At 36.1% G+C, this 24931-nt stretch overlaps 1 protein-coding gene across 4 annotated transcripts in view; it reads left to right on the top strand.

Moving 5' to 3' along the window:
- The window catches only part of naaladl2 (N-acetylated alpha-linked acidic dipeptidase like 2), a 629431-nt gene that overhangs the window by 45515 nt on the left and 558985 nt on the right, over positions 1-24931 (top strand). Inside the window, exon 1 of one of the 4 annotated variants that reach the window (XM_087273251.1) lies at positions 17211-17307. The exons of the other annotated variants lie outside the window; for them this stretch is intronic. Coding sequence (XP_087129377.1) covers positions 17265-17307 — 43 coding nt within the window. The 5' untranslated portion in view covers positions 17211-17264. Of the gene's footprint in view, positions 1-17210; positions 17308-24931 lie in introns of those variants that run through there. 4 annotated transcript variants of the gene reach the window in all.

The raw sequence follows: 24931 nt of genomic DNA, 5'->3' as shown, positions 1-24931 counted from the left end.
TTCTTCAGTCCTTTGTTTCTTCATTTCTTTGTTCTTTCGTTTGTTCTTCCTTTCTCTGTCCGTCTGTCTGTTTTTTCTTTTTCCTTCTTTGTTTCTTTCTTTCTTTCGAACACAATCTATTTTGATCTTTAAATCTCTTGCCTTTGACTTTCCTAGTTGAAGGGAAAAAAATACCATGGAAGTCAATGGCTACTGGTGCAAATATCTTCTTTTGTGTTTAACAGAAAAAAAAAGAAAAAAAAAAGAGTTAAAGTCAAGTTAAAAATTAAAGGGTGAATAAAGGATGTCTGAGTTTTTGGGATGAACTGTTCCTTTTAGCTGCTTGGATGGGTTTACTTGTCAAAATTACAAATCATCAACACAACAATTACGAATGATCGTGAATTTTTTTATTTTTTTATTTTATTTTTTACATATGCTAGTTAGGGAAAGGAACACTCCACTTTTATGGCAAATATTTTATTTTACACATCCCCTCAAGGTAAAGAGATTTGCAATTGTGAAATCAATTCAGCTGTTTTCTGGGTCTGGCAGAATCACTTAGATTTGTTTAACTTAAATTATTGGCTGCGTCCAAAATCCCCTACTACTCAGTATGTACTGCATTTGAATTTAAACGTATTACTTGATTGTTAGAAAAGTATATTCTATACAGTGTGAATGTGAGTAGCATGAATGGAATTCGGATGTACTACATCCATTTGGTCATGATCACATGACCTACTAGCAACAGTTACGTCAATTTACCCCCATTCAAAAGTACTCTCATTCAAGCATAATAATCATTGGACTATTTTCGGGTGCTGCGTGATAACATTGCATATATATTAGGGATGCAACAATTAACCGGTTTCACTATTAACCACGCTTTAATTCATCATGGTTAATTAATCATAAAGGCATCTAAACACAGCACTTCTGCACAGAACAAAACTCCTGCAACTAAACAAAATCATGCCAACTGTGTGCTAGTGTAAAGTTCTGAGCTTGTAGATCGAGACTAATATACACACACACACACACATATGCACACGCACGCACACACACACACACACACACACACACAACGGATTAAGTTCGTTACTTCCAATCTATGCATGACATGCACATGCTTTCCAGGTGGACCCGGTTGAAAGAATGCCGCGAGCACACCACGTGACAAGAACTGGCCTTTGTGTAAAATTATTATTTATGTTTAAATGTCAAAAGCTTTTTTGTCACTTATTTTTAAGTCCAAGTAGAAATGGAGTATTGTTTTTTGTTTTTTATTTTTTGTGCTTTATTATTTGGTTGCTGAGCAGCAATAAATAACAATTTAAAATATATAGTTTTCACATGATTTTATAAACTAGTAGTTTTTTTTTTAATTAATGAATGCATTGTAATCGTATAACCGTTAACCCAAGATTATTCCTTAGACTATAAACGTGCATTCAAAATCTATAAACGTTTCATCCCTAAAGTATGTGTGTATATATATATATATATATATATGTGTATGTGTGTGTGTGTGTGTGTGTGTGTGTGTGTGTGTGTGTGTGTGTGTGTGGGTGTGTAATTATAGAATTATTAAATTAAAAAAAAATGTTAGGGCTGAGTGATTCGGCTTAATCTAAATCTCGATTAATTGACCATGTTAACTCGATTACGATTAATGAACGATTTATTTTTTTTTATGTTTTATTTTTTTTGCCCTCAAAGTTCACTGATTTGTACAGAAATGTACAAAAATATGCTCAAATGTAATGTGCTCACAAAAGTATGAAGGCTGTGCTGGACCATATCCGTGCATTCGATGAAAAAGTTTAAAGAAGCCTTAACAGATCTACTGTAGGTCACGTGACTCCACACACAGTTGGGGAAGAACTACTTAAATTTAAAATTATAAATTTAAAAATAAATATATAGATTATATCTATTTAAAAATTAATTAGATTATAGTTTCTAAATCTTGATTTCGATTACTTTTCGATTAATCACCCAGCCCTGGTTAAACTCAACTGTTTAACATTAGAGGACTTATAAAATTAGCCTATTAAAAAAAAAAAAAAGTTCATTGCAGTTTTGCAAAGTAGTTCTTTTTTGATTTGACAGCAAAAATGCTTTGAGTTTATAGTTTTTTTTGTGTTAAATGAAAGTTTTCGTGAATTTAAATTGAGACATTTTTACATTTACAAATTCAGTTTGCACAGTTTGACGAGTAATGAAAACACACCTTGTGAAATTTTTAAAATTTATTTATTTATTTATTTTATTTTATTTTTTTTACATCAAGCCTTACCAGTAAATAAATTCTGGTAATGTTTTAAGCTCTACAGTGGCCGCTGAACTACAAAGTGAATCCATCCTGCTCTGAATTCATGCCATCATTCTTGTCTCTTTGAGATCTCTGATACGGAAGGTTGACTCAGAAAAGAAAGCTCTGGCTCTTTATTCCTCTCTGGAATTATAGATTATTGAAGGACATATTTGTCTGGAGAAATAAGCATGAGGATGGTTGCAGCTTTAGTTATTTTGTTGTTGTTTAAGCACATATATTCTTGTTTCATTGAGCATTTAAGCTGTTTGGTTATGCTCCGCTGTAAAAAGAAAATCTCACTTTAATGTGCTGTCAAACACAGGGCTCCTGATAGTTTGAAAGTAGGTCCTGGTACTCAAATAGAAACAGGGTTTACTCTGGGGGTTCTGGGGAGAGTGGGGGAGTGGTTGTAGTCTTTGGAGAAACTTACACGCACACACATAGTGAATATATAAATAAACCATTTACAAGCACTTAATTTTTGCATTGTTTAAAACCCGAAGGAATTTTAGTTGAGGCTACAATGCTTCAGCAACTGAACATTACCAAGTAAACAAGGCATCCGTTGCTGTATTTTGCCAGAAACTACAGTGAAACACTTAAGAAAAAAAGGCACTTGAGTGAGGGTGACTGATAAGAAGTTTGTTGCCACGATCTTAATGAAATCCGTTACCTCAGAGATTTTTCCACCTCAGTGACACCCTAACTTAAGGGGCTTTCACACCTAGACTTTTGTTTCAGAACCTGTCTCGTTTGCCCAGTTAGCTCGGTTCGTTTTGCATATGTGAAACCACCAATTGCGCTCAGATCCGCGCCAAAACAACTGCTCCGAGATCGCTTGAATAAGGTTCGATTGAAACGAACTCTGGAGTGGATCGATTGCAGTGAGAAAGCGATATGTCTCCCGCAAAAGCACAAAGACTCCTGGGTGCCTGCAAACGAGTGATAATCTCCCGGAAATTGCGCGTCTCCCTCCCGGTCCTCAAATACGTCGCGCACCCTTGTCACCCCTCCCCACCGCATCCGTTCCCGCTCTTCAGACACGTCACGCGCACCCTGTCAAACACCACCAAACCACTACCACCCCCCTGACAGCTGAGCGGGACTCTGCAAAATAAACCGTGAAACTGATCAATGTGAGGAGAGTTTACTGACTTGTTTTCGCTCTTTTGGTCCGTTTAGAAACTTTGCTGTGTGAAAGTGAACCCGCACCAAGAACTAAGGGCAACATTGTAACAATTGTAATCTGTTTCGGAACAACTGAATCGATTCACAGATGTGAAAGCACCCTCAAATTACAGAAGGACTTTCATGCAAGCGGACACAGGTGGCGATTGTAAATGACATCACTTGCAGAGGAAGCGCAGTTGCCTGAGCGTGCAAGGCCGAGTGTGCAAGCCTGTTGGTGCAAGTGCAAATCATTAATCTAGTCTTCCTGCTGATCAGAGGCTTGGTCTTTGATTACATTAACAAAAACATACAATGTAAGTCACTTATTATCATATATATATATATATATATATATATATATATATATATATATATATATATATATATATATATATACAGTGTACACGATTGAAAACCCTGAGAAAACTGTTAATCTTGTAAAGTTTGACATTAGATAGATATTAATTTAAAGAATTTGCTGTTAAGTATTGTGCAAAGTTGTAGTTTATTCAATAAGGTGCATTTGTTGCCATGGCTATGGTTTTAGCACGTTCAGGGTAAGGCATTGCTGTAACCCTGGATTTCCCATTATGTTTCTTTCTCCGGGAACAGTATGGAAATGCGATTAGAATGATAGATATATTCATCAATGAGGTGAGTCAAGTGCAATAACCCCAGCCATGCAAATGCAAAACCTCAGATGGAGGCATCGACAGTGGGTGAAAGAGAGAGGCTACGCTTGTCTGCTGATAAAGTACTTGACGAAAGCAGTTTTCATTCCTTGGTTGACGTATTTGCAATTGAAACAGGAAACGAAATATCATAGCTTGTTTAGTTTGCATCGCAGCTGTAAAACCATGATTTACAGTTTGCCAGTCAGTGACTGATGGCATGTACAGTATAGCAGAACACTGTTGTACAGAAATAGTAGCGTTTATGTTAACAAATGCTATGTTACTAAACAATTTAATTTCATTTTGCTATAAGTAATTAAAAAAAATCATGATAGATGTTAGATCTTATCTTAGAGACATACACTCTCACAAAAACAATGTGTTAAAACAACACAACCTGTGTTTTTTTAATGCACCTTTGTGTGTTTAAGGACAACACATTTTGCTACCGTTATCCTAAAATAGTTATACTTTACATTAGTTTGTGACTTAGGCCCAATCCCAATTCTGTTTTTGTACCCCTTCTCTTTCCCCTTGGCCCTTAAAACCGAGGGTTAGGGGGAACGGCTTTAAAATTTACTCCTAAGAATTGGGACAGCACTAGAGTACCTGCACAAATCATATGTCATTGTGATCTCTTTCTCCATATGAGATCAGACGATGGCGACTGCTGTAGTAATTCCACTTGTTTTTTTTTTTTTTTTTATCTTTAGGAAATCTCGGAAGGCATATATTATGTTATCATAACGATTTAATGTGACAATAAGTTTGTAACTATACTGTGCATTTATACACTGACCATATTCATCCATGTAAACACACCAAAAATGTATTAAGCAGCGATATGATTGAATTATATGTTATTAACTTCCCTCTTTCTTTTTCACACAATCAATTAAAATTCAGAAGATGGGTCAACATAGCCATAAAATAAACACATCATTTTTAAGAGTGTGGGCTAGGTGTGTTCTTCAAGCATTATTGTCAAGGAAAGCCTCTTATTCTTGTGAGTGGGCACATATAAGGTGTTTTTATATGGCATGGTATGGTTTTTCACACAAGAATTGTGGATTCAGAATATCTGAAAGAACAGATCAGCCCTTTTTTAGTTGTAATGCAGTTTGGCCCTTTATATTGCCTGCTGCATCATGGCCAAGAGAACAACATTCTACAAATAAATATTTAAAAAATTGTTGTGACTTTTGTATTTGGCCGTTGGTCTATACATGCACAGATACATGCTTAATGTAAGCATGAAAACTTTTTCGTTATTTATGGAAGTTTTTTTGTGAACTGAGCCTTATTTTCTATTTGCAGTTTTACTTTGGGCAGTTTGATGGGTGAAGGAAACATAGCTCATGTTAATAAACAACACAATGTTTGAGAATTTTGTAAATTGGACATATTGGGGCGACGCAGTGGCGCAGTAGGTAGTGCTGTCGTCTCACAGCAAGAAGGTTGCTGTGTCGCAGGTTCGAGCCTCGGCTGGATCAGTTGGCGTTTCTGTGTGGAGTTTGTATGTTCTCCCTCTGTTCGCATAGGTTTCCTCTGGGTGCTCTGGTTTCCCCCACAGTCCAAAGGTGAATTGGGTAGGCTAAAATTGTCTGTAGTGTATGAGTGTGTGTATGTGTGAATGAGTGTGTATGATTTCCCAGAGATGGGTTGCGGCTGGAAGGGCATCCGCTGCGTAAAAAATATGCTGGGTAAGTTGGCGGTTCATTCCGCTGTGGCGACCCCAGATTAATAAAGGGACTAAGCCAAAAAAAAAAAAAAAAGAATAAATGAATGAGTAGACAGATTGCAACACTAATGCACTTCTCTTCATTCATATTCATCAAGAAAACATTGTTTAAAGGTCACTTTGAGTTCATTTAATGATTCACTCCCAGTGATCTGATGCCTAGATTGAGCCTGGTTTCTCTCAAGCTGGTTTTGTTTTCCCTTTACTTTGTCAATTGGTGAAATTTGTTCTTTGTCACTGGTTTGCTTGGTTTGAGACTTGTGAAGCTTCACTTTCAGTGAAATTTAAACTAAATGTAATTGCAGTCTCAGTTTACTAAAACGTATTTGTTAAGCTGCTTTGACACAATCTACATGGTAAAAGCGCTATAGAAATAAAGATTCATTAAATTCATGTGTTGGTTCTAATGAGCTTGTAATATGGAAAAGTGTGTTAAAGTGATTTAAAAATGGAATGTCCTTGCATATTGTAAAAAAGCATATATTGTCAAAAGTACAAAATTGTCATAAATTGGCTTAATATGAGAAACTATTTGTACAAAAAATGTAGTATGGCAATCACGGGTAGGAGCTGTCATGGATTATTTTCTGGGAAATATCTACAGACTGAAACATGGAACATAATGATTTTTTTTTTTTCATTGTGTTTTTCTGCCATGAAAAGTGCTTTATACAGCTCTATAGATTGCAATCAGCAGTGTTGAGCCAGTCTGTCAGCATATAATGCAACATATAGCAGGTTGATGTGATGTTTTCCACTTTCATCTGTCAGGCAAAGCAATGTTTTTTTTTTTTTTTTTTCTCCGTTTTCTTTATAGAACATTCAGGAGAGTGAGGACAGAAACAGCAAGATTAACAATGATTAAATTGCTTGGCATATTTGATCCCTGCCAACAGGTGTAGCCTACATTTGTTTATATTCATGATATACTCAACTGTTGACATTTATTTATTTATTTATTTTACAAGATCTAAGTTTTGAAAAGTCTATGCATTTAATTCATGCAGCAACCTTATGCTCTCCCTCATGAAGCTAATACGGAAGTAACTGAAATTGCTGTTCCTTGACTATAGCATAGGCTGGCTCCGTAAGCTAACACATCTTCATTGGCTGCCATGTTAAAATGCGCAACTTTACAGCGGAAAAAAAAAATTGTTGTTTACAGTTTATTACAAAAATTGTGTTGGTCTATATAGCTAACATTACCCTTCATGTCAACTGTGGCAGTAGGATTTATTTATTTTTTTAATTTAACTCGGTCGTTTAATCTATATTAAGCCTTAAAATCCTGCATAATTAAGGGTGACTTGAGTGACAAGTCTCTGCTGCTTACCATCATGTCACTGTCATACTTATGCTTTTGTTTATTGTGGCTTTACATAGTTGATTGCCTTTTAGGATTATTTCTTACAATTATCAGATAATATGGCATGCTATGCACTTTATTGTAATCACAAACCATTCAAGCCTGGCCTCATTTTTTTTCCATATTCCTATATAAGAATAAATTATATAAATTTGTTAGATCTTGAATGCATTCCAGAATAGGACAGATTAATTAGCTGTAGGCTACAGAACAGTTATCTGAAGTAATTAGAAGTAAATAATATTTTCCTCTAGAAAAGGCGTAAGAAAATTGCTTAGTTGCTCAATGCAATAAAACGGTGTTTCTAAATGACCAAACTCAGTAAACACATCTGATTTCTATACATTGATAAAGTATACAACCAAGCACATTTCCCTGGCAACTTTTAGTTAAATGTGCGCTCTTCAGAAACATACGGGTGACATAATGGACACCTACGTCTGTTTTTATACAATCTATGGTTTCGTCACAAGCTTTTTCATAATATAAATTGTTCAGTTGTAGTAAAATAACATTTGTCATGGAAGTACAAATGTGATCAAGACCAATTTTAAATACCATAACAACTAGGGCTGTCAAAATTAGCGCATTAACGCACGCAATTAATTTTAAATTTCATGCGTTAAAAAAAACAAAAAACAAAAAACGCAGTTGCAGTTTTTTATTTATTTCTTTTTATTTCCTGTTGTGGCTGACATGTGTTCAGGGACGGCACTTGCATAGAGGCAACCTAGGCAGCCGCCTTGGATAGCAGAATAGTGAGCGGACCCCCCGATCCTCACTTTCATCTTCTACACCCACCCCCTCCCTCACGGTCCTTACTTTCATCCTCATATTGGTGTCCATGTAAATGTACTGAAGTGAAAGTGGCAGATGAAGTCGCAAGCTGTCAAAGACAGCCCATTTCTCTTCCTTTATTCTACTTCCATGAGCACTTACATTTCATAAGTTTGACGTGTTTCCCCCCTACACAGCAACGTTGCTGTGTCAGAATCCTTGCTTGTAAAATACAGCCATACTTTAGAATGCTTCGTTTATGCAAATTTGATGAACACGATAATTGTTGTTGTTTGTAGTCCACTTAGAATCCAACATGGAAATCATTTTTGTTTGTTATTGGCATTGATTGTTTTTAAATTCAAATGGCATTTAAATAATTGTATTTTTTATTTCTGTAATAAATACCGCATTTCGTGAATAATCAGGATTCATTGCAAAAAATGTATTTTTTTTTTATCATTTGACAGCCCTAATAAAAACTCCTGCAAATACATGCTAAAACCTATCCAATATGCACTATACTGCCAGAGTTAAGACATCTACCTTTTTTTATGCATTAACTTAGTCCCCTTGGAACTTGCTTCATGATGAAAGGGGAAAGGGTCATCCCCTGTTTTCAAACAATTTGCAGCATGGGATTGTCCAAAATTTATCGGTATGCTGAAGCAATAAGAGTTCCTTTGGAACTAAGGGGCCAAGCCCAACTGCTAAAAAAAAAAAAAATTCACTATAATTTTTGATCGACACACGTTATTGTTCGGTACTGGTTCGTGCTACAAACATTGTCTACACAGTAGCATAGCATAATAGCATACAGGGCAAATGCTTTACCAAAATCTAAGGTAAACCAAACATTAACCATTAGACTGTAACCCCCCCCCCCCCCCCAAAATGATTGTTCAGTTGGATTTAAATTACCACCATAATTGCATATGCAAAAAGGATAAAATACATAAGTTTTCATGAAATAGCTATATTTAATTTAAATAATCAATTTTAAACTTTTTTTATTGTTAAGGACAAAATCATTTAATAGGCCAGCAGGCAACATTTCCGTTTCATTTGTTGTTGTTTATAACAAATTAAAATTAATTAACTGCAGGTAAGATTATTAGACTCTGGCTGGTTTAAACTTATGCATTGAGTGACCCACGGTGCCTTCCTTGTGCATAGTTGTGCATTTATACTTCTGCATTCTGTTTGTGTTGCTCTGCAACAGCACTTTTGAAACACTAGCTGGCAGTAGATTTTTGTTCCTCTGTCGAGTCTCTTTATGGGTGGTTTGTTTTTTTACTGAACGCTACAAGTAGCTAAAACTCCCTCATTCACAGGTGGGAACTAGCAGACATGCAACGACTTTTTTGAAAGGTGCTCATCAGCATCGGCAGTTCAATACACCAGTGGTCAAAGATGTGCACTGCGCTTGTCATAAATAACAATTTGTCAGTGTTTTCAATCACAACACTTATTTTGGATTTTAAACACTGGAATACACATTAGTACTAGCAAAACAACTATTTACAGGTCAAACACAGCTGTTGTTTTTGAAAATTGCAATAATCATAATCTGACAATGTGCTTTATTCACTTCATACAGTATACACATTGTGTGCATACTTGGACAAGTTGCACTTTTGCGCACGCGGGTCAGTTTAGCACAATGATCTCTTCACAGTGGAAATCTGATATTGGCCACATTTATAACAATGTGAATAACTATGCAAAAAATCAGATCTGAGAAAAAATCTGAGCACTAAGCCTTGCATTATAAACGTAGCCATAGTTTGTGAACATTCATAATTTTGTCATAATGCTGAATTTTATTTTTGTAAATTGCAACTTAAAACCTGTATCAAAAAATAACTAAATAAAATAATAATAATTTAATTTACAACAATCCCAGTTTAATTCTGTAGTATGCCTATACCACTAATTCCTAAGTAGTTTCATTGCTGCATCATAAAATAAAAACAAAGGCGTTTTGGCAAATAATTGTGTTCTGCCTTGCTGAAATTCTATAATAAATATTGTTGGCTTTGTTCATGATATTTCACATGCAGACCTTCTGTATTGACAGTTTCTTGGCTCTGCGTGTGTGAAGTGAGTGCTGTGCCAGATGCTAATCTCACTAGCCTACTTGTCCACATGTCTATAAGTGTAAGCATCTTGAAACATCGATTGGTGCACCGATCCCATCACAGCAGATTATCAGAGTAACAAGTGACTGCGGTGGTGATGTGCTGTTTCCCACCCGCTCTTCCTGCTGAAAGCATTAGCAACGATGCAAACATGCTAATGGCAGCAGCTTGAGGTAAATCTTTGCGCTGTCTGATAAGATGGAGGTGCAAGTTCAGGTGTAACCACATAAATGAGCCATTCATTTGGAACATACAGTTTGTGAGCAGTAATATAGGGCTTTATGAATTCACTACTATAAAAAATAATAATCGTTGTTATTATTTATACAACAGTTTTGCCTGGTTCTCTAATCTGATTGGCTGATAGCCGTAATATATTTAAGTAATATCGGCACCTGTACAGCCTTTTTACCCTTTGTGTATTACTCCGCCTACATACAGCCAGTAAAAATGTGGAAGAAAGTAGTTCCTCATACAAAAGGGTTTTTGAGACTCTCCATGTTTGATTCTGTTTTTATATACACAATTATGCCATCAACTGTTGTATAAATGCAATTTCACACTCGTAGCAGTGTGATATGGCTGTATATCGGCACTGGTGGGGGCACTGAGCGCAACGCACGCCTCCCACCAGTGCCGATATACAGCCATATCACACTGCTATTCGTGTGATATTGCTCATTTATATATTATATTATATTATATTATATTATATTATATTATATTATATTATATTATATTATATTATTGTTGTTACAACTACTATTATACTACTTTTAATAATCAACGTCATCATCATAACCATTTTTTTAATGATTTACTTACAAATAATTGTTGTTGTTGTTGTCGTTTTTGCTGTTGTTGTTTTGGATTCAAGTCGAAACCCATTTGTCCAGGACTCTTTCTAATAGATATATAGTATCCATTCATAAAAAAATTGTGAAGAACAATGAAATATGGTCTCAAACAAAGACATAAAATCCACAAAAAAATTATATATTCAAATACTCTCTGCTGTCCACTTTTGTATCCCTGGTTGCAAAGATGAGACGGTTGAAAACATTCTTCCCCTGCTCCATTTTGTGTGGTAAGCTCTTAATCATAATTACTGGGCTTTGGTGAATCCACTTTTTGTGTTCTTTCACTGGACTATAGACACAGCCAGAAATAAGAGTCTCAGTCTCTAAGTCTCAGTCTCATTGATTTATTTTCAATGCGTTAGAATTACACAAAGACCTAGAGGACAGAGACGAGGAGGCGGCCCAGGTGATGTTATTATCATGTGCATCTAAACATTAAGAAGAAGCCTGTGAACATGAGCCAAGACCCCATCACTTAGAAACCATGGGAAGTAACAGGAGACCACAGTAGCATCACTATTCAGCAGCCCCTGAGATTCCCATCAAGATTTCAACAATGGGGCCAAACAATCGGCCTGAATGTTAGGCCTGCTGGTCTTTTTTTGTTTTGTTTTGTTATGTTTTGCTCAGCGCTCTGTAAATGTGTAATATAATAGGGGTTTGCTCGCAGTTAGGATGTTTCCTGTGGTAATTTGGTTATGTTTTTTACATTGAGAACATCTTTTGAGGTGTAGGTGCAGCAAGTGATGTCATTTTTCTAGGAATCTGATGGAATCTGGACCTCAGTTAAACCCACGTTACTAATATCCCACACACTTTGATTGTCACTCCTAGAATTAAATTTGGTGCTACCCAGACTTTTAATTTACTCTCATCCATTAAATCTGAATGACTTTTTTATTCTGTGAACTCGCATAATTGTTAAAGGAATTAAAGGGGCCATATAGTATTAATCTGAATATATCTAGAAATAGCTGAATCATAAGTGTTGAATATATGGAAATGGCTATACCATGAGTCTCAAACACCATTGCTTTCTTGTTTTCATGTAAATCTAGCTAGTGTAAAATACTGGACAAAAACAAACCAATACGTTCAAAACACAGACTGGTATGTTGCACACAGAATTATTCATTTGCACACACTCAACATTTGCATGCACTTTTTCATGTTCTACTTTAGCCGAACCTGCAGGAGTAGAAGTTCAGCAGCCAAACCACAAACTATTACTAATAATTTATCTGCTCGCATTAAAGTTACTATGTATGTTGGACTTTGAAAACTTAATACACAGGAAGACCAATAAAACATAAGACTGGTCCAAAATTAAATTCAGCTCTGCAGAAACTTCCCGTCTGAAGAAAGGTGTTAAAACTGAACACAGAGCACAGAAAGTTTTACGCTTTTATTGTTGTGCAGAGAAGTTGTAGAAAAAGAGGACTTGTGTCAAGGGTGCAGCCAATGGAGGACTGGACAATGATTGACAAATGACGAATTTCACTAAACTCCACCTGTTAATATCAGCTGCCTATATAAGTTGGAAGTTGTTTGCCATCTCCTAAATGTAACTGTTTGCATTGCATTGAGGATAACAGAATTCTGTGAAACGAATTATTCATTTGGATCCAATAAATTGTTCTGATTTTTGACATTGAAAAAAAAAAAAACACTCCTGACCTTTTTTCTTGAGCATGCATGGAATTGTTTCAGTATTCCAACACGCCCCATTCACATGGGCCTTCAGCGTCAATGTTTCCCATTCACTAGGAATGGCTGACATCAGGTATTGCCAAACTGAATTGTGGATCTGTCAGCAGATCTCAACTTTTCAAGGCTCAATGGAAGCGTCTGCCAATCAGATCACTTTATGCAAATTCCCCAGCTCAGACAGTAGATGATTGTGGACTAATTTCATTAGATGATGCTGCTATGACGATTGTGTCAGCCCCAACTTCAGACACGTCCTTCAAGCGTTGATGCTGAAGCCCTATGTGAATAAGGCGTTAGAGTGTGTGTTGGTATTCCTTCCTTCCTTCTTTCCTCCTTTCCTTTCTTCCCAGGGCTAGGAATTTGCTTACATGTTAGGATATTTCCTGTGGCTATCTGATTATACTGTTTAAGAGCATATTTTGGGGTGTATTGCGCAGTGAATGATGACTTTTTTTCCAGGAATGTGATAGATAGTGAAAACGGTAAACTGAACCCTCTTCACTTTATTAAATCATGGACCAGAGAAACCCATCAATGTGATGAATGTTCCAGAGGCTGAGCAGTCATCAGATGTGTTGAAGAGAGGAACTGGTGCCGTCGCACTCTCATTAGACCCAGGGACCATTCTTTGGACTCTCTTGTTAAAATCTTTATGCCTGGCCTGTTTATTTTGCTGGCAAGAAGATTTGCATTCAGCATATCAAAAGATTTCCATATCCCTCTAAAAATGCAGTTTAAACTTGTATACTTGAGGTGAAACATCTTCTATTTGTCTTTTTGTGGTCTCTCTCTCTGGCTCTCTCTGACGTCTGGACCGAAAAGTTGACTTTGCAATTCATAATTATGGCTGCCCACTGAAGACAAACCAGAGTTTTGTATCACTTGTGTGGGCATGTACTGTTCTCAACCATCAACATATATTTAAATACACAGTTTTAAGGATGGCTCAGCTTTAAATGGCAATTCTAATATCATAGACCTTGGGTACGTTTACTGTACATGGACACCAATCATTTTAACATGATTAAGACAATACTCTGATCAAAAGTCTGCTGTGTAAACAGTGATTTTTAATTACCTTAATCTGACTAAAGTCACAATCCAATTAAGACGTGGAGTATTCTTATTTTAGTGGCATTATTGAAGTGCAGTAAAGACATATAAACACCTTAATCAAACTATTACCATGTAGGACTTTTTCCACCGCGTTTTGCAACAGGATACTATATACAAATGGCTGTTTGACACTATTCTCTGCGGTATAAAATTCCATTAAACCACTAGTTTTTCATACTCGCATCCAATACCTCAGTTTGTCACGGGGAGATGAATAAAATGTTTCAGAATGAAAGTGAAACTACAAAACTGCAATTAAACACGAAAAAAAATGAAATACCCAAAATTACATGAAATTTTAGAGGACATGTGGATAGCGTGAGTACGCAATGATGTTAATTGAAATTTGTGCTCTAACATGTAAAATGGAATCATGAAAGGAAATTTCAAAAAGCAACTCATGTAAAAACCTTATATTATTGTTTTATTCAGATTAAGGCAAATAATTTGATTACTGATGTAAACATAGTCCTTTTCATGTTTAATGTAATGTCCTTGCTCAACCAGTCTGTGGAGCATCATGTCTGCACTGCATTTCGGTCATAACCTAAAACTCATGACCATAGGTAAGAGTAGGAACATAGAATGACTGGTAAATTGAGAGTTTTGCCTTTCGTTTCAGCTCCTTTACCACAACGAACCGATACATTAACCGCAATAAAAGAATGCCTAACAAGGCATCCCAAATGACGTGACAGGCCACGTGCTGCCTTCTTCACCCACCTCCAAACAGTACTCCAGTCAGGCAAACGCTGCACTAGCTTGTAAAATGGCTAGTAACGTTAATGCAATCCTCCTATAACCAACAGCGGGTCTGCGTGTGGGAGCACTTTGGTTTCGGTACATTTATAGCTGTGGATATGAGACAGGGCTCAATTTCGACCGTTTTGGTCGCAAATGCACCCAAAATTTTACCTATGCGACGTCAAAAAATATTTGGGAGCATTTGTGTGACTGCAAAAAATTTATGTCAGGCAGTTTTTACAGTAAAATGTTCACCACGTGTGTGGAATAAGGAGGCATTCACACATTATGCATCTTTGCACCTAAAAACACCAAACGCATCGCTCAGGAATGGTTTAAAACAGTTCATGTCAATGTGCTGCAGTGAACAAAGCCTGCAATGCTTGCCGTGCCTTCAAGCTCTTCTTATTGGCCCACTACGCTAGAGCAGAACGCGAATGGATTGGTTAATATCAGCTGTCAATCACTCAGTTCCAATGACAGGGAGCTACAGCAGCAAAAATGTAAAGTTTTGAATTCGAGAGAATGACAACGACACTGACAGATTTAGTTTTAGAACCTGCTAAAGTTACAAATAATGGCACATCTGATTAGTGATCATGTAATGAATACCAATCCAGGATTTACACTTTTCGAAGTGTGCATGGATAAAGACCCAGTGGTAAGTCTGCCATTAAAATGACTAAATCATTCACCGTAAAGCCGGAGGATCAGAGTTTTCAGGTAACTTAAGTGTTTGCCACTGAATCTACACATTTTAAGCACGAGATGTTCTAATTATTATATTATTTAACCCTTCATTTAATCATCATGATGCTGTCAATTGTGCGACTGACACCGCGTTCACCGCCACTAAAGAGCATGCATTATTTATTTATATATATATATATATATATATATATATATATACACACACACACACACACACACACACACACACACACATACATACTTGCATGCATATATACATACATAAATACATACATATTTGTATTTTTGAGAAATAACTTGACTCGGTTTACATGCAAACCAATAATCCAGCAATACAATAAATCGTAGTAACGAGGCTTTATTCACTTTATAAAATCCATTAGCTATGAATCCATAATTGCTCCACTGAAAAAAAAAGGTGGTTTGACCTCTCCAATCTCCAGGTTGGAGGAAGATCCTCACCCCAGGTGGAGGAGTTCAAGTATCTTGGGATTTGTTTTGCAAGTGAGAGAAGGATGGAACGTGAGATTGATTGGTGCAGCAGTAATGCAGTCAATGTATCGGTTCGTTGTGGTAAAGGAGCAGCTGAACTGAAAGGAAAAGCTCTCAATTTACCAGTCAATCTTTGTTCCTACTCTCACTTTTGGTTGTGAGTTTTGGGTTATGACCGAAAGGACAAGTTCTCTGATACAAGCGACCTAAATGAGTTTCCTTCTGAGGGTGGCAGGGTGCACGCTTATAGATAGGGTGAGGAACTCTCGAAGTAGAGTTCAAGAGAAGTCAGCTGTTTCGGATGCCTCCTGGACGCCTACCTAGGGAGGTGTTACAGGCATGTCCCACCGGGAGGAGACCTCGAGGAAGACACAGGTCACGCTGGAGGGACTAAGTCTGGGAACAACTCAGGATCCACCCGGAGGAGCTGGAGGAAGTGTCTGCGGAGAGGGAAGCCTGGGGTTCTCTCCTAGGATCATTAGCAGTGTTGAAAAGAAAATTGCATGTTTTATCATGGTTGATCAGGGCCGTTGCATTGTTTATTTCTTATTCAGGTAACAGTAATAATGGATAATTACAGGCACGATCATGCTGTGTTTTGTTAGTCTTTATCAGCAAACGAAAGTGCATTGCATTAATTAAGCAGTTTAGCTATTTTAAACAAGGAGTCTGCAGTTGGATCACATTATTTGCGGTCCTCCATTAATCTTTTATAAAATCCCATTCATTTTTTATGATGAGAAAAACAAACAAAACAGCCCTCAACTCCTAAAATAACCCAATTGTTTTCTAATATCTGATTGTCATTGTTCTTTCAGAGCCATTTGTCATCATTTGTGCTGTATCAGCCTTATAAAAGTGAATTTGAGGACTAAACAAAGCAGAACGTCGATGATTCATGCTATTGGGCCATTCTCCGCCAGTTCCACTCCTCATTGGCTTCATTGTCGTATCTGCTTACAAGGCAAAGATAAAGTCAGAATGGGGTTTCTTTTCCCCTAAGGGGAAAAGAAGCTCTAGGTTTATAGATTTTCCTTGTCTTCTCGCCTTAAAATTGCCATTTAAAAGTTGCAATTACTTCACAAGCAGTCTAAAATGTGCACGATAAAGAGCTCCTGCATTGTAGCATCCCAGGAGGTGTAACTGATTCATTTTTGCGCATTAAGTAGTTGTTCTAACATGCAACAGAGTACATTTTCAGGCCGGTGTGTCCAGTTTCAGCAGGTGCACGCGGCGCAGCGGGGCGGAGGAGGCACCAAACAGGTTGGATGAGTACAGGTGAGCCAGGAAGCAGCTTATGCTAATTTGTCAACATGAGAGAGGAAATCCTACTTATAGCCGCACTTGTGAGAGGGAGACAGGGCTACAAGAGAGCCTATTAGATAACCAATTCTCCTGCCGGCCGCCTCACAGGAGGAGCGTGAGCGAGCGAGCGAGTGGGTGAGGGAGAGAGTGTACCTGCGATGGTGGACACACAGGAATTTCATTCAAACCCAGCCCTGCAAGGTAAATGTTTATATTGCCGCCCCACTTTTCACCAGTTTTCTCACTGCCCTGTTTGAATGGGAGCTTCTGCAGGTGCTACAGGCTTCCTAAGTTGTCTGTTAGACTCGCACTGTGAACTGTTTCCAGCAGCTTTGGTGAAGGAGTCTCCTGGGCTTTCTTAGGTGTTGTTCATTAGCTGAGGACGTGCATGTAGAGAGCAGTTTTGTTTCTGTTTGCGTTCTGCTGCAGAAGTGTTGTATGGTGGATGATGGTGTTGAAGTAAGCTGTGTTTATCTTTAAACAAGACGTGATTGAGCTTATCGTCTTGGGTTTAAAGTGAAAAGCTGATATCTTTTAATTTGCCTAACATCTCTGTGAGGGTTCTGTTAACACAAATCTTATCTTAGTTGTTAGTTTATGAGCTTGTGGTTGCGAAGCACATTTAAGAGAGCAACATGTGGAGTGAAGTGCTGAAGGTAAATTTGAAAAGTTACAGTGATGTAACTATTTTTTCGCTTTTGAAAGCCAAGGGAGAGAAAGGAAAAAAAAAAAAAAACATGAGCAATCAAGTGGCATTGCTATCTATCTTTTTTTAGCCATCCATCTGTCTGTCCGTCTATATGTCAGTCCATCCATTTGTCCATCCATCCATAAGTTAGCACATCTGTCCATATGTGAGTTTGTTGCTTGGTCTATCTATTTGTCAATCTATGAAAAACATATATATCATTATCATGTATATATATCATTATATATATATATATATATATATATATATATATATATATATATCATTAAAAAGTTTTTTTATTTAAGAGCCTGGAGGTATTATAGACTTTGCAAATTTAGTTTGCAGACATTTGTAGGTACAGACATCTATTGTGTGTGATCTTGGCAGTTTTTTCCTGTCTTTTTAAATATTGTCCATATCAATATCGGAATTATATCGTATCGACTGAAATTAAGAAATATATAGTAATATAAATTTTTGCCATATCATCCAGCCTTTGAGTAAAGATGATTTTGTTTGTAGCTAAATTGTTAACGGTGCCAAACAGCATTTCTCTCTTTTTTCCTACATTTAAGATATCAACTTAAAGAAGTAAAAATACTTAAAGGTTGTGGATCCCAATCTTCAGCTTCTTCTTTTATCGTTGGAACTGCTGCTTCTTTGAGAGTTTTTGGCCGAATCCAGAACTGAAATAGGAGATTCCGGAGGCTTTTCTTTGTAAAATGTCTTGCATAGAGAGCTAGGCTATATGTTTTTGATAATTCTCTGGAACATAAGTAAAAATAAATTGTAGCAACCTCTCTTTGTGTTTGGTCCCCTGTAAGCCCAAATACAGAACCAGAATAAGCTTCTTGAAAATAGCAGCGTTTAGATGGCATTTAACCATTTGTTAACCAAAGGTTTTATGACATTATTAAAATTGCCTGTTTATTGTTACAAACTAACCAAAACCAAAGCTACTGTATCTCCGTGAAAGCCAATGCCTCCCTTTGAACATTGAGAGGTTTTGAGATTGACATTGAGATACATTCTGTGATGTTGTTTAGGTTCGCATAGCTACATTGTGCAAAAATATAAATTATAAATATGATATGGCAGTGGACCACCCCCTTAATGCAGTCCTATCACGTATTTGCTATCACATGATCCTTTAAAAAATGAAAATACTTGTTTTGATGCTAATGCTGGATTTGGTTTGTGCATTTTTTTTATTTTTATTTTTTAGTTTATCCTATTCAGTTGTGCGCATAAGTTTTAAATGCATTATATCTAAATATATGCATGTTTTGGCATTCACATTAAGCATTCTTAATACAAAATTCTAAAATTTGCTTAAAAATAGGTGGATGCAAACATAGCTATTGATAAGAAACACGCATACATCTGGTGGTGGGGAAGCAACAACTCATCCTTGGCCTTGCCTTCTACCTGCTGACACACTGCTCAAAAGAGCACATCATCCTTCCTTTACCACACACATCGGCCCCCTTTTGTTCACCCCCTTCCTTTTGAAACGTGATCTTTTGAATTTCAAAGGTGGAGGAGAAACCAATGCTCCATCCTGGTATCTAAACCCTGATGGGACGTCCTTTGTTATCTGTCCTCTGAACGCTTGTTCATTGGCCATTGATAAGAACAGTCCAGAAAACCTTCAGTTTTCAAAGGCTTTGTAAAAATATGCCTCAGTTTCTCTGCACCTGCTTGGGACAAAAAAATGGAGGTCTATGTGTGCTATAGGTGGAACGTGGTGACCTTTGTTTTTTAAAAAAGAAGCAGAAATAGAGGAACATAACGGAAAATGAGAGATTAATTTTACTATTTTAAGCACAGAGGGTGGAAGAGTCATTTTGAGTATTTTTTTTTTCATTTCTTTCCATTTCTTGTTGTTTTGTTTGCTTTGGGGGTTACACAGAGTGCCAAAAATAACATGTATTATTTTACATATTATATTAGATAAGATATTATAACAATGAATAATATATACTGTGCAGGCGCATGATCTAACAGCAGATAATATTTGATGGGCAATATTTTTATTTATTTAAAAATGTAATAAAGTTAGTGGTAAAAATACATAAATATCATAATACATAAAACATAAATACGTTTGCATCCATGATCAGCCATATTTCATATTCTTATTTTATTTTATTTTCATTTTTATTTTATTTTATCATTTTATTTTATTTTATTTAAAAATGCATGCCTTTAAAATAGTTTATCATCGTTGCATAGTGTTGCATTCTTGCAAAACGTTTGAGAACAAATGTTTTAATTTTATTTTATTTTAATGGAGCTGTTAATTTAAAATGACACAGCTAATGATATGTAAAAATGTGTACGTAAAATAACTCAATTTCATATCAATCTCAAGTTTTTTTAATAAGTTTATAATTAATAGTAATTTGTGAAACACTTAGGAATTACTTTAAACTGGTAATTTGTTGCTTGAAAAAGTATTACATGCATAAAAAATGATAATCATAATTTAAATATTTCATTGATTGTTGACATTTGAACTATATCAGTGCTTCCCACATAGGGCTCTATTTTAACGATCAAGGTACAGTCCAAATCACATGACGCAAAAACATTCAGGGTGTGTCCGAATCCACTTTTGCTTTTAAGGATCAAAAAATCCTCTTTGCGCCACAGCGCATGGTCTAACAGGATTGAGCTTATTCTCTTAATGAGTTATAGATGTGTTTGAGGATAACCCAAAGTATCATCAAGCGGACCTTGTAAGTGGAAAAACTGAAGGCTTCACTAACGAGAAAACGGTTAAACAGAGCATTAAACAGAGCATCTACAGCGCGAGAAGGAGAGAATGAGCCTCCACATTCTTTACTTTCACTCGTGTGGATAAGGAAACGTGTTGCACGCACAGATATCCATTATAGCCTATACAATATATAATTAATTTTGTTTGTTAAGCGCAAAAATTTGTTTCAAAACTTTTTAAATTCAGTTCTAATTTCCAGCAAACGAATAAATAAACAATAATAACGAAGTGTGGTCAAAAAAACTGTTATATCCAAATACACATGCTATGCCCCATATGGGCTAAATCCTGGCAGGTGGACAAATCTAAGCTTGTTTTTAATAAAAACAAATATAAATATGGATATAATAAATACTACTACTAATAATAATATACAAAAGCAAATTTTCATTAATAAACTGAAAAAGGCACACAGAGATGAAGGCATGAAGATAGTGGTTTATATATTTACGTAAAAAAAATTTTTTTGTAATATTTTATTCATTTAATTATTTTTATTATTATTATTTGTAAAGATATTTGTGTATTGCTGTACATCCTGTGTGTATTAAACAATGTGCAAGAGGGGTGCAGAACTGATGCGCTCTGCGCTGGACTTTAGACATGCTGTCAGCTGGTCTATTGTGTAGTCTATTTTAGTTCCTCAAAATAGCAACGCGCCAACAATGCGCCTTAACACACCTCTTATCTAGACCGAAACACCCATGAGTTCACAAAGTAGCGCAAATGGATTTGCTATATAAACAACTTGGTGGTAAACGGGATAATTAATGTTGCGCTAGACTGAAAATAACAACCCTTCATAGAAACACGTCTTGCGCCTTATTGCACTGGGTGTATAATAGGGCCCATAGACTTTACTTGGGTGGGTCACACACATATTAAGTGACTATTTGTTTATTTTTATTTTTACTATTATCATCCTTTTACACTATTTTGTATCTGCCCAATATTAAAAAAAATCTGAGATCGATTAAGTAGTGTAAAATATTCTCTCCTTTATCTGTTTCATACTGCTCGTTCTGTGTGTGCGAGAACTGTCAACACTTACATGCGCTGCAGACAAACTAAGATCTGCATCTCTTTGCACCCAGCTGGGGTTTCTAAATCAACTAAAATGTCCGGGATTTGCTTCTGCTTTTGTTTTCTAAGCTGTCGTTCCTTTTATGTGCACAGCCGCTAGAGCGAGATAGACATTAAATAATAACTTTTTTAATCTAAACTACTTAGAAAATCCAATGAAATTACATCTAAATTGGCTGCAGAATATTTGTACACCATTACAAATGGGTAATCAACTAATCTGTCTTATTTAAATAATTTACGCATTTTATTCTTGTAGTTATAATTTTTAGAGATGTTTTTGTTCCTTTTTTTTCTGTTATTTAGTTCTTATTTGCTGTATTTTATTATTTTATGTCAATATATTGCATATTTTATACATCTAAAATGCTTTGGCAATACTGTACAAATGTCATGCCAATAAAGCAACCTGAACCTGAGATGGAGAGAAGCAGATTTGACCTCCTGAATAGCATAAAAGAGAAATTGTGGATGTTTTTTTATGTATTTATTTGTTAAACAGATAACAATATAAATAGTGTTAAAAATTGAATTATTTTGTTTGTCGCATGTTTCAATCCGGCTACTACCGCAAGTATACCTGAGGTAAGCACTGTATATATACAACATTTTATGAAAACAAATGATGAAATTTTTGCATCAAATAAGTATCAGACTCAGACTTTTTCGTTTAGTGTACTTAAGCGTTCCGTTTTTTTTTCATAATTACACAAATCTAGTTTTACACTGAATATAGTACTCCATTTGTCACTTTATTTATACAGTACATTCATTTCTTTTCACAGATGTTGGCTTAATTTTGGCATCTGGTGTGTGTTTGGCCTGTCTAGTTCTGCTCAGTGTGTCCCTCTCTGTTAGAGATCTTTTTACAGTTGTGCATTATCACCACCATAGACCTCAAAAACAAACTGACTCGCTTCACACCATGTCACCTCACATTTCCCACTCCGTTTTCCGGCGGGGGGATCAAACCAGGGGAAACCTCCCCTTCAGAGAGGTTGCATTCGGGACAGTCCTGACAGGACAAATGAGACAGTGTCTAGTTTTTCAATGGAGTTACTATAAACAGTTGTTTGTTACTTTACAGTAAAGCTTTTTGCATGAATCTTCCGCGTGACACTTCACAACTGTCGTCTTGAGTGCTTGATTTATTCATGATATTCCTTCAACTGTCGGAAAGGAAAAAGAATGTACCTCCCCTCAACTTATTTTTTATTTTTTTGCAGATGAAAAAGTCTCCATGGGTTCATAACACGTTTGTCAGGTCTGTAATGGATTTTGAAGGAAAAAAAGTTCCCGGCAAATCAAACAGTCTTTAAGCCATGCGAGTTTGAGGAATGTCTTTCTGTTTCCATAAAATAAATGTTAAACTGTTTATCTGAGTTTTTTTTCTATTTGTCTAGTAAACATTGCATGATGTGCAGGACAAAGAATACAAATCATGTATACAATAGAAACTGAGCATAAAAGTAAAAATACAGATAATAAAATATTATTCCAATAAAAATATCAATGACTCTCTAAAGTATAAAAAATACCAGATGTTTTACGTTCTGAAGCATTAAAAGTAACCTGTAATGAGTAATCTTCATTATGAAAGAAAACACTGATATTTAATAAGTGTTCTAACAAATATAAGCGTTGCTTTTGATCAAAAGCATCTGCTAAATGATGCAAAGTAATGCAAATGACATTGGCAAAAAAAGTTTAAATAAAATAACAAACTCAATATATACTTTACAAAAAGTGTGTATTTATACAGGGTGTGCATGCATACATACATACATACATACATACATACATATTTTAAAACAAGGTGCACTTTCATATTTAACCCTCAGCGGGATGTTTTCGTTTACTTAGAGCTGTGTTTCACACTGCAGGAAGGTCATTTTCAAAAACCCATATTAGGGGCTCTTTAAATATATCGTAATATCAAAGACAAACTAACATGTTAACATTTAAGCAGGCCAGTGAGTTTACATTTTCACACAATCATTTGAGTCAGTGAGTTGTTTACTGAAGAGTTTTTTTTTTCACCTCATCATTTGAATCGGTGTGTTGTTAACTGGATACTTGCTTCGATTCTATTTTTTGAATAAGTGAATTGTTAATTGGAGAGTCCTTTTCACCCCACCATTTGAAGAAACAATTTATTAATTGGAGAGTTCTCTTGACCCCATCATTTGAATCCTTGAGTTGTTAGCTGGAGGGTTGCTCTGACTGGATCATTTAAATCAATGAGCTGTTACTTGGAGATTCGCTCTGACCAGATCAGTTGAATCAATTTGTTGTTACCTGCATACTCGCTTTGGCCTTATCATTTGAATCAGTGAATCATTAACTGAAGAGTCGCCAGTTGGATTTTAAAGTGTCGCTCTGACTGAATCATTTGTATCAGTGAGTCGTTAACTGGGGACTCTATCTGACTGGATCATTCAAATCAGTTAGTCTCAGGATAATAGGAGACCCGCTTTGGCATGATCAATTAAATGAGTCAGTTGTTAACTGCACACTTGCTTTGACCTCATAATTTGAATCAATGAATTGCTAACTAGAGATTTATTTTGACTGAATTGAGTCAATGTTAACTGAAGAGTCACATTTGAATGATTAAACTGTTAAATGGTTACTTTCTCTCACCACATTATTGTAATCAGACTTACTCATTATTTGAATTAGTGACTCTTTTGAGCGGTTGGATCATTCACTTATCACTTCACATATGAATTCTTTAGTGCTAAGTGTGATCCAGTTTAATAGGTTAAAAGGCACCTATTGTGAAAATTCTACTTTTCAAGCTGTTTGGACAGTAGTGTGGTTTATAGTGTATAGACCGTCATATTGGGGTAAAAATAAACACATCAAGTCCTTATTTTCCAGTGTAACAACATAAAAACGGTGGACCAATTGGAGCGGTTTTCAGACCGACCGCAACTTGACGCAGAAGTGCGGATTTCCTGCCCACTGAATTGATTGATAGCTGCGTATTAACATGTCTCCATAGTAACGTGTGTAATCATATCAACAAGACAGCATGTGCGCAAAGCAGCCGGGAAAAATTATTAAAGAAGATGCTTCAATCCCGGTTTGTGGACATTAAATCAGGTTTATTTTGTACATTAACATAACAGATATCCATACAGCAGTGGAGATTAACCTGTATCCTGTCACATTTCCGTGTAAAAAGAGTGCAAAGCTGAACGTGTGTGTGTGTGTATGTGAGTGAACTTAGTAAGGTCATTGTGTGTGACTCATCACTGCAGCTC

This window comes from Danio rerio, chromosome 11, assembly GCF_052040795.2.
Source record: "Danio rerio strain M-AB ecotype USA chromosome 11, GRCz13ab, whole genome shotgun sequence".
NCBI classification, from domain to species: domain Eukaryota; kingdom Metazoa; phylum Chordata; class Actinopteri; order Cypriniformes; family Danionidae; genus Danio; species Danio rerio.
This window is presented reverse-complemented; position numbering and strand designations above follow the sequence as displayed.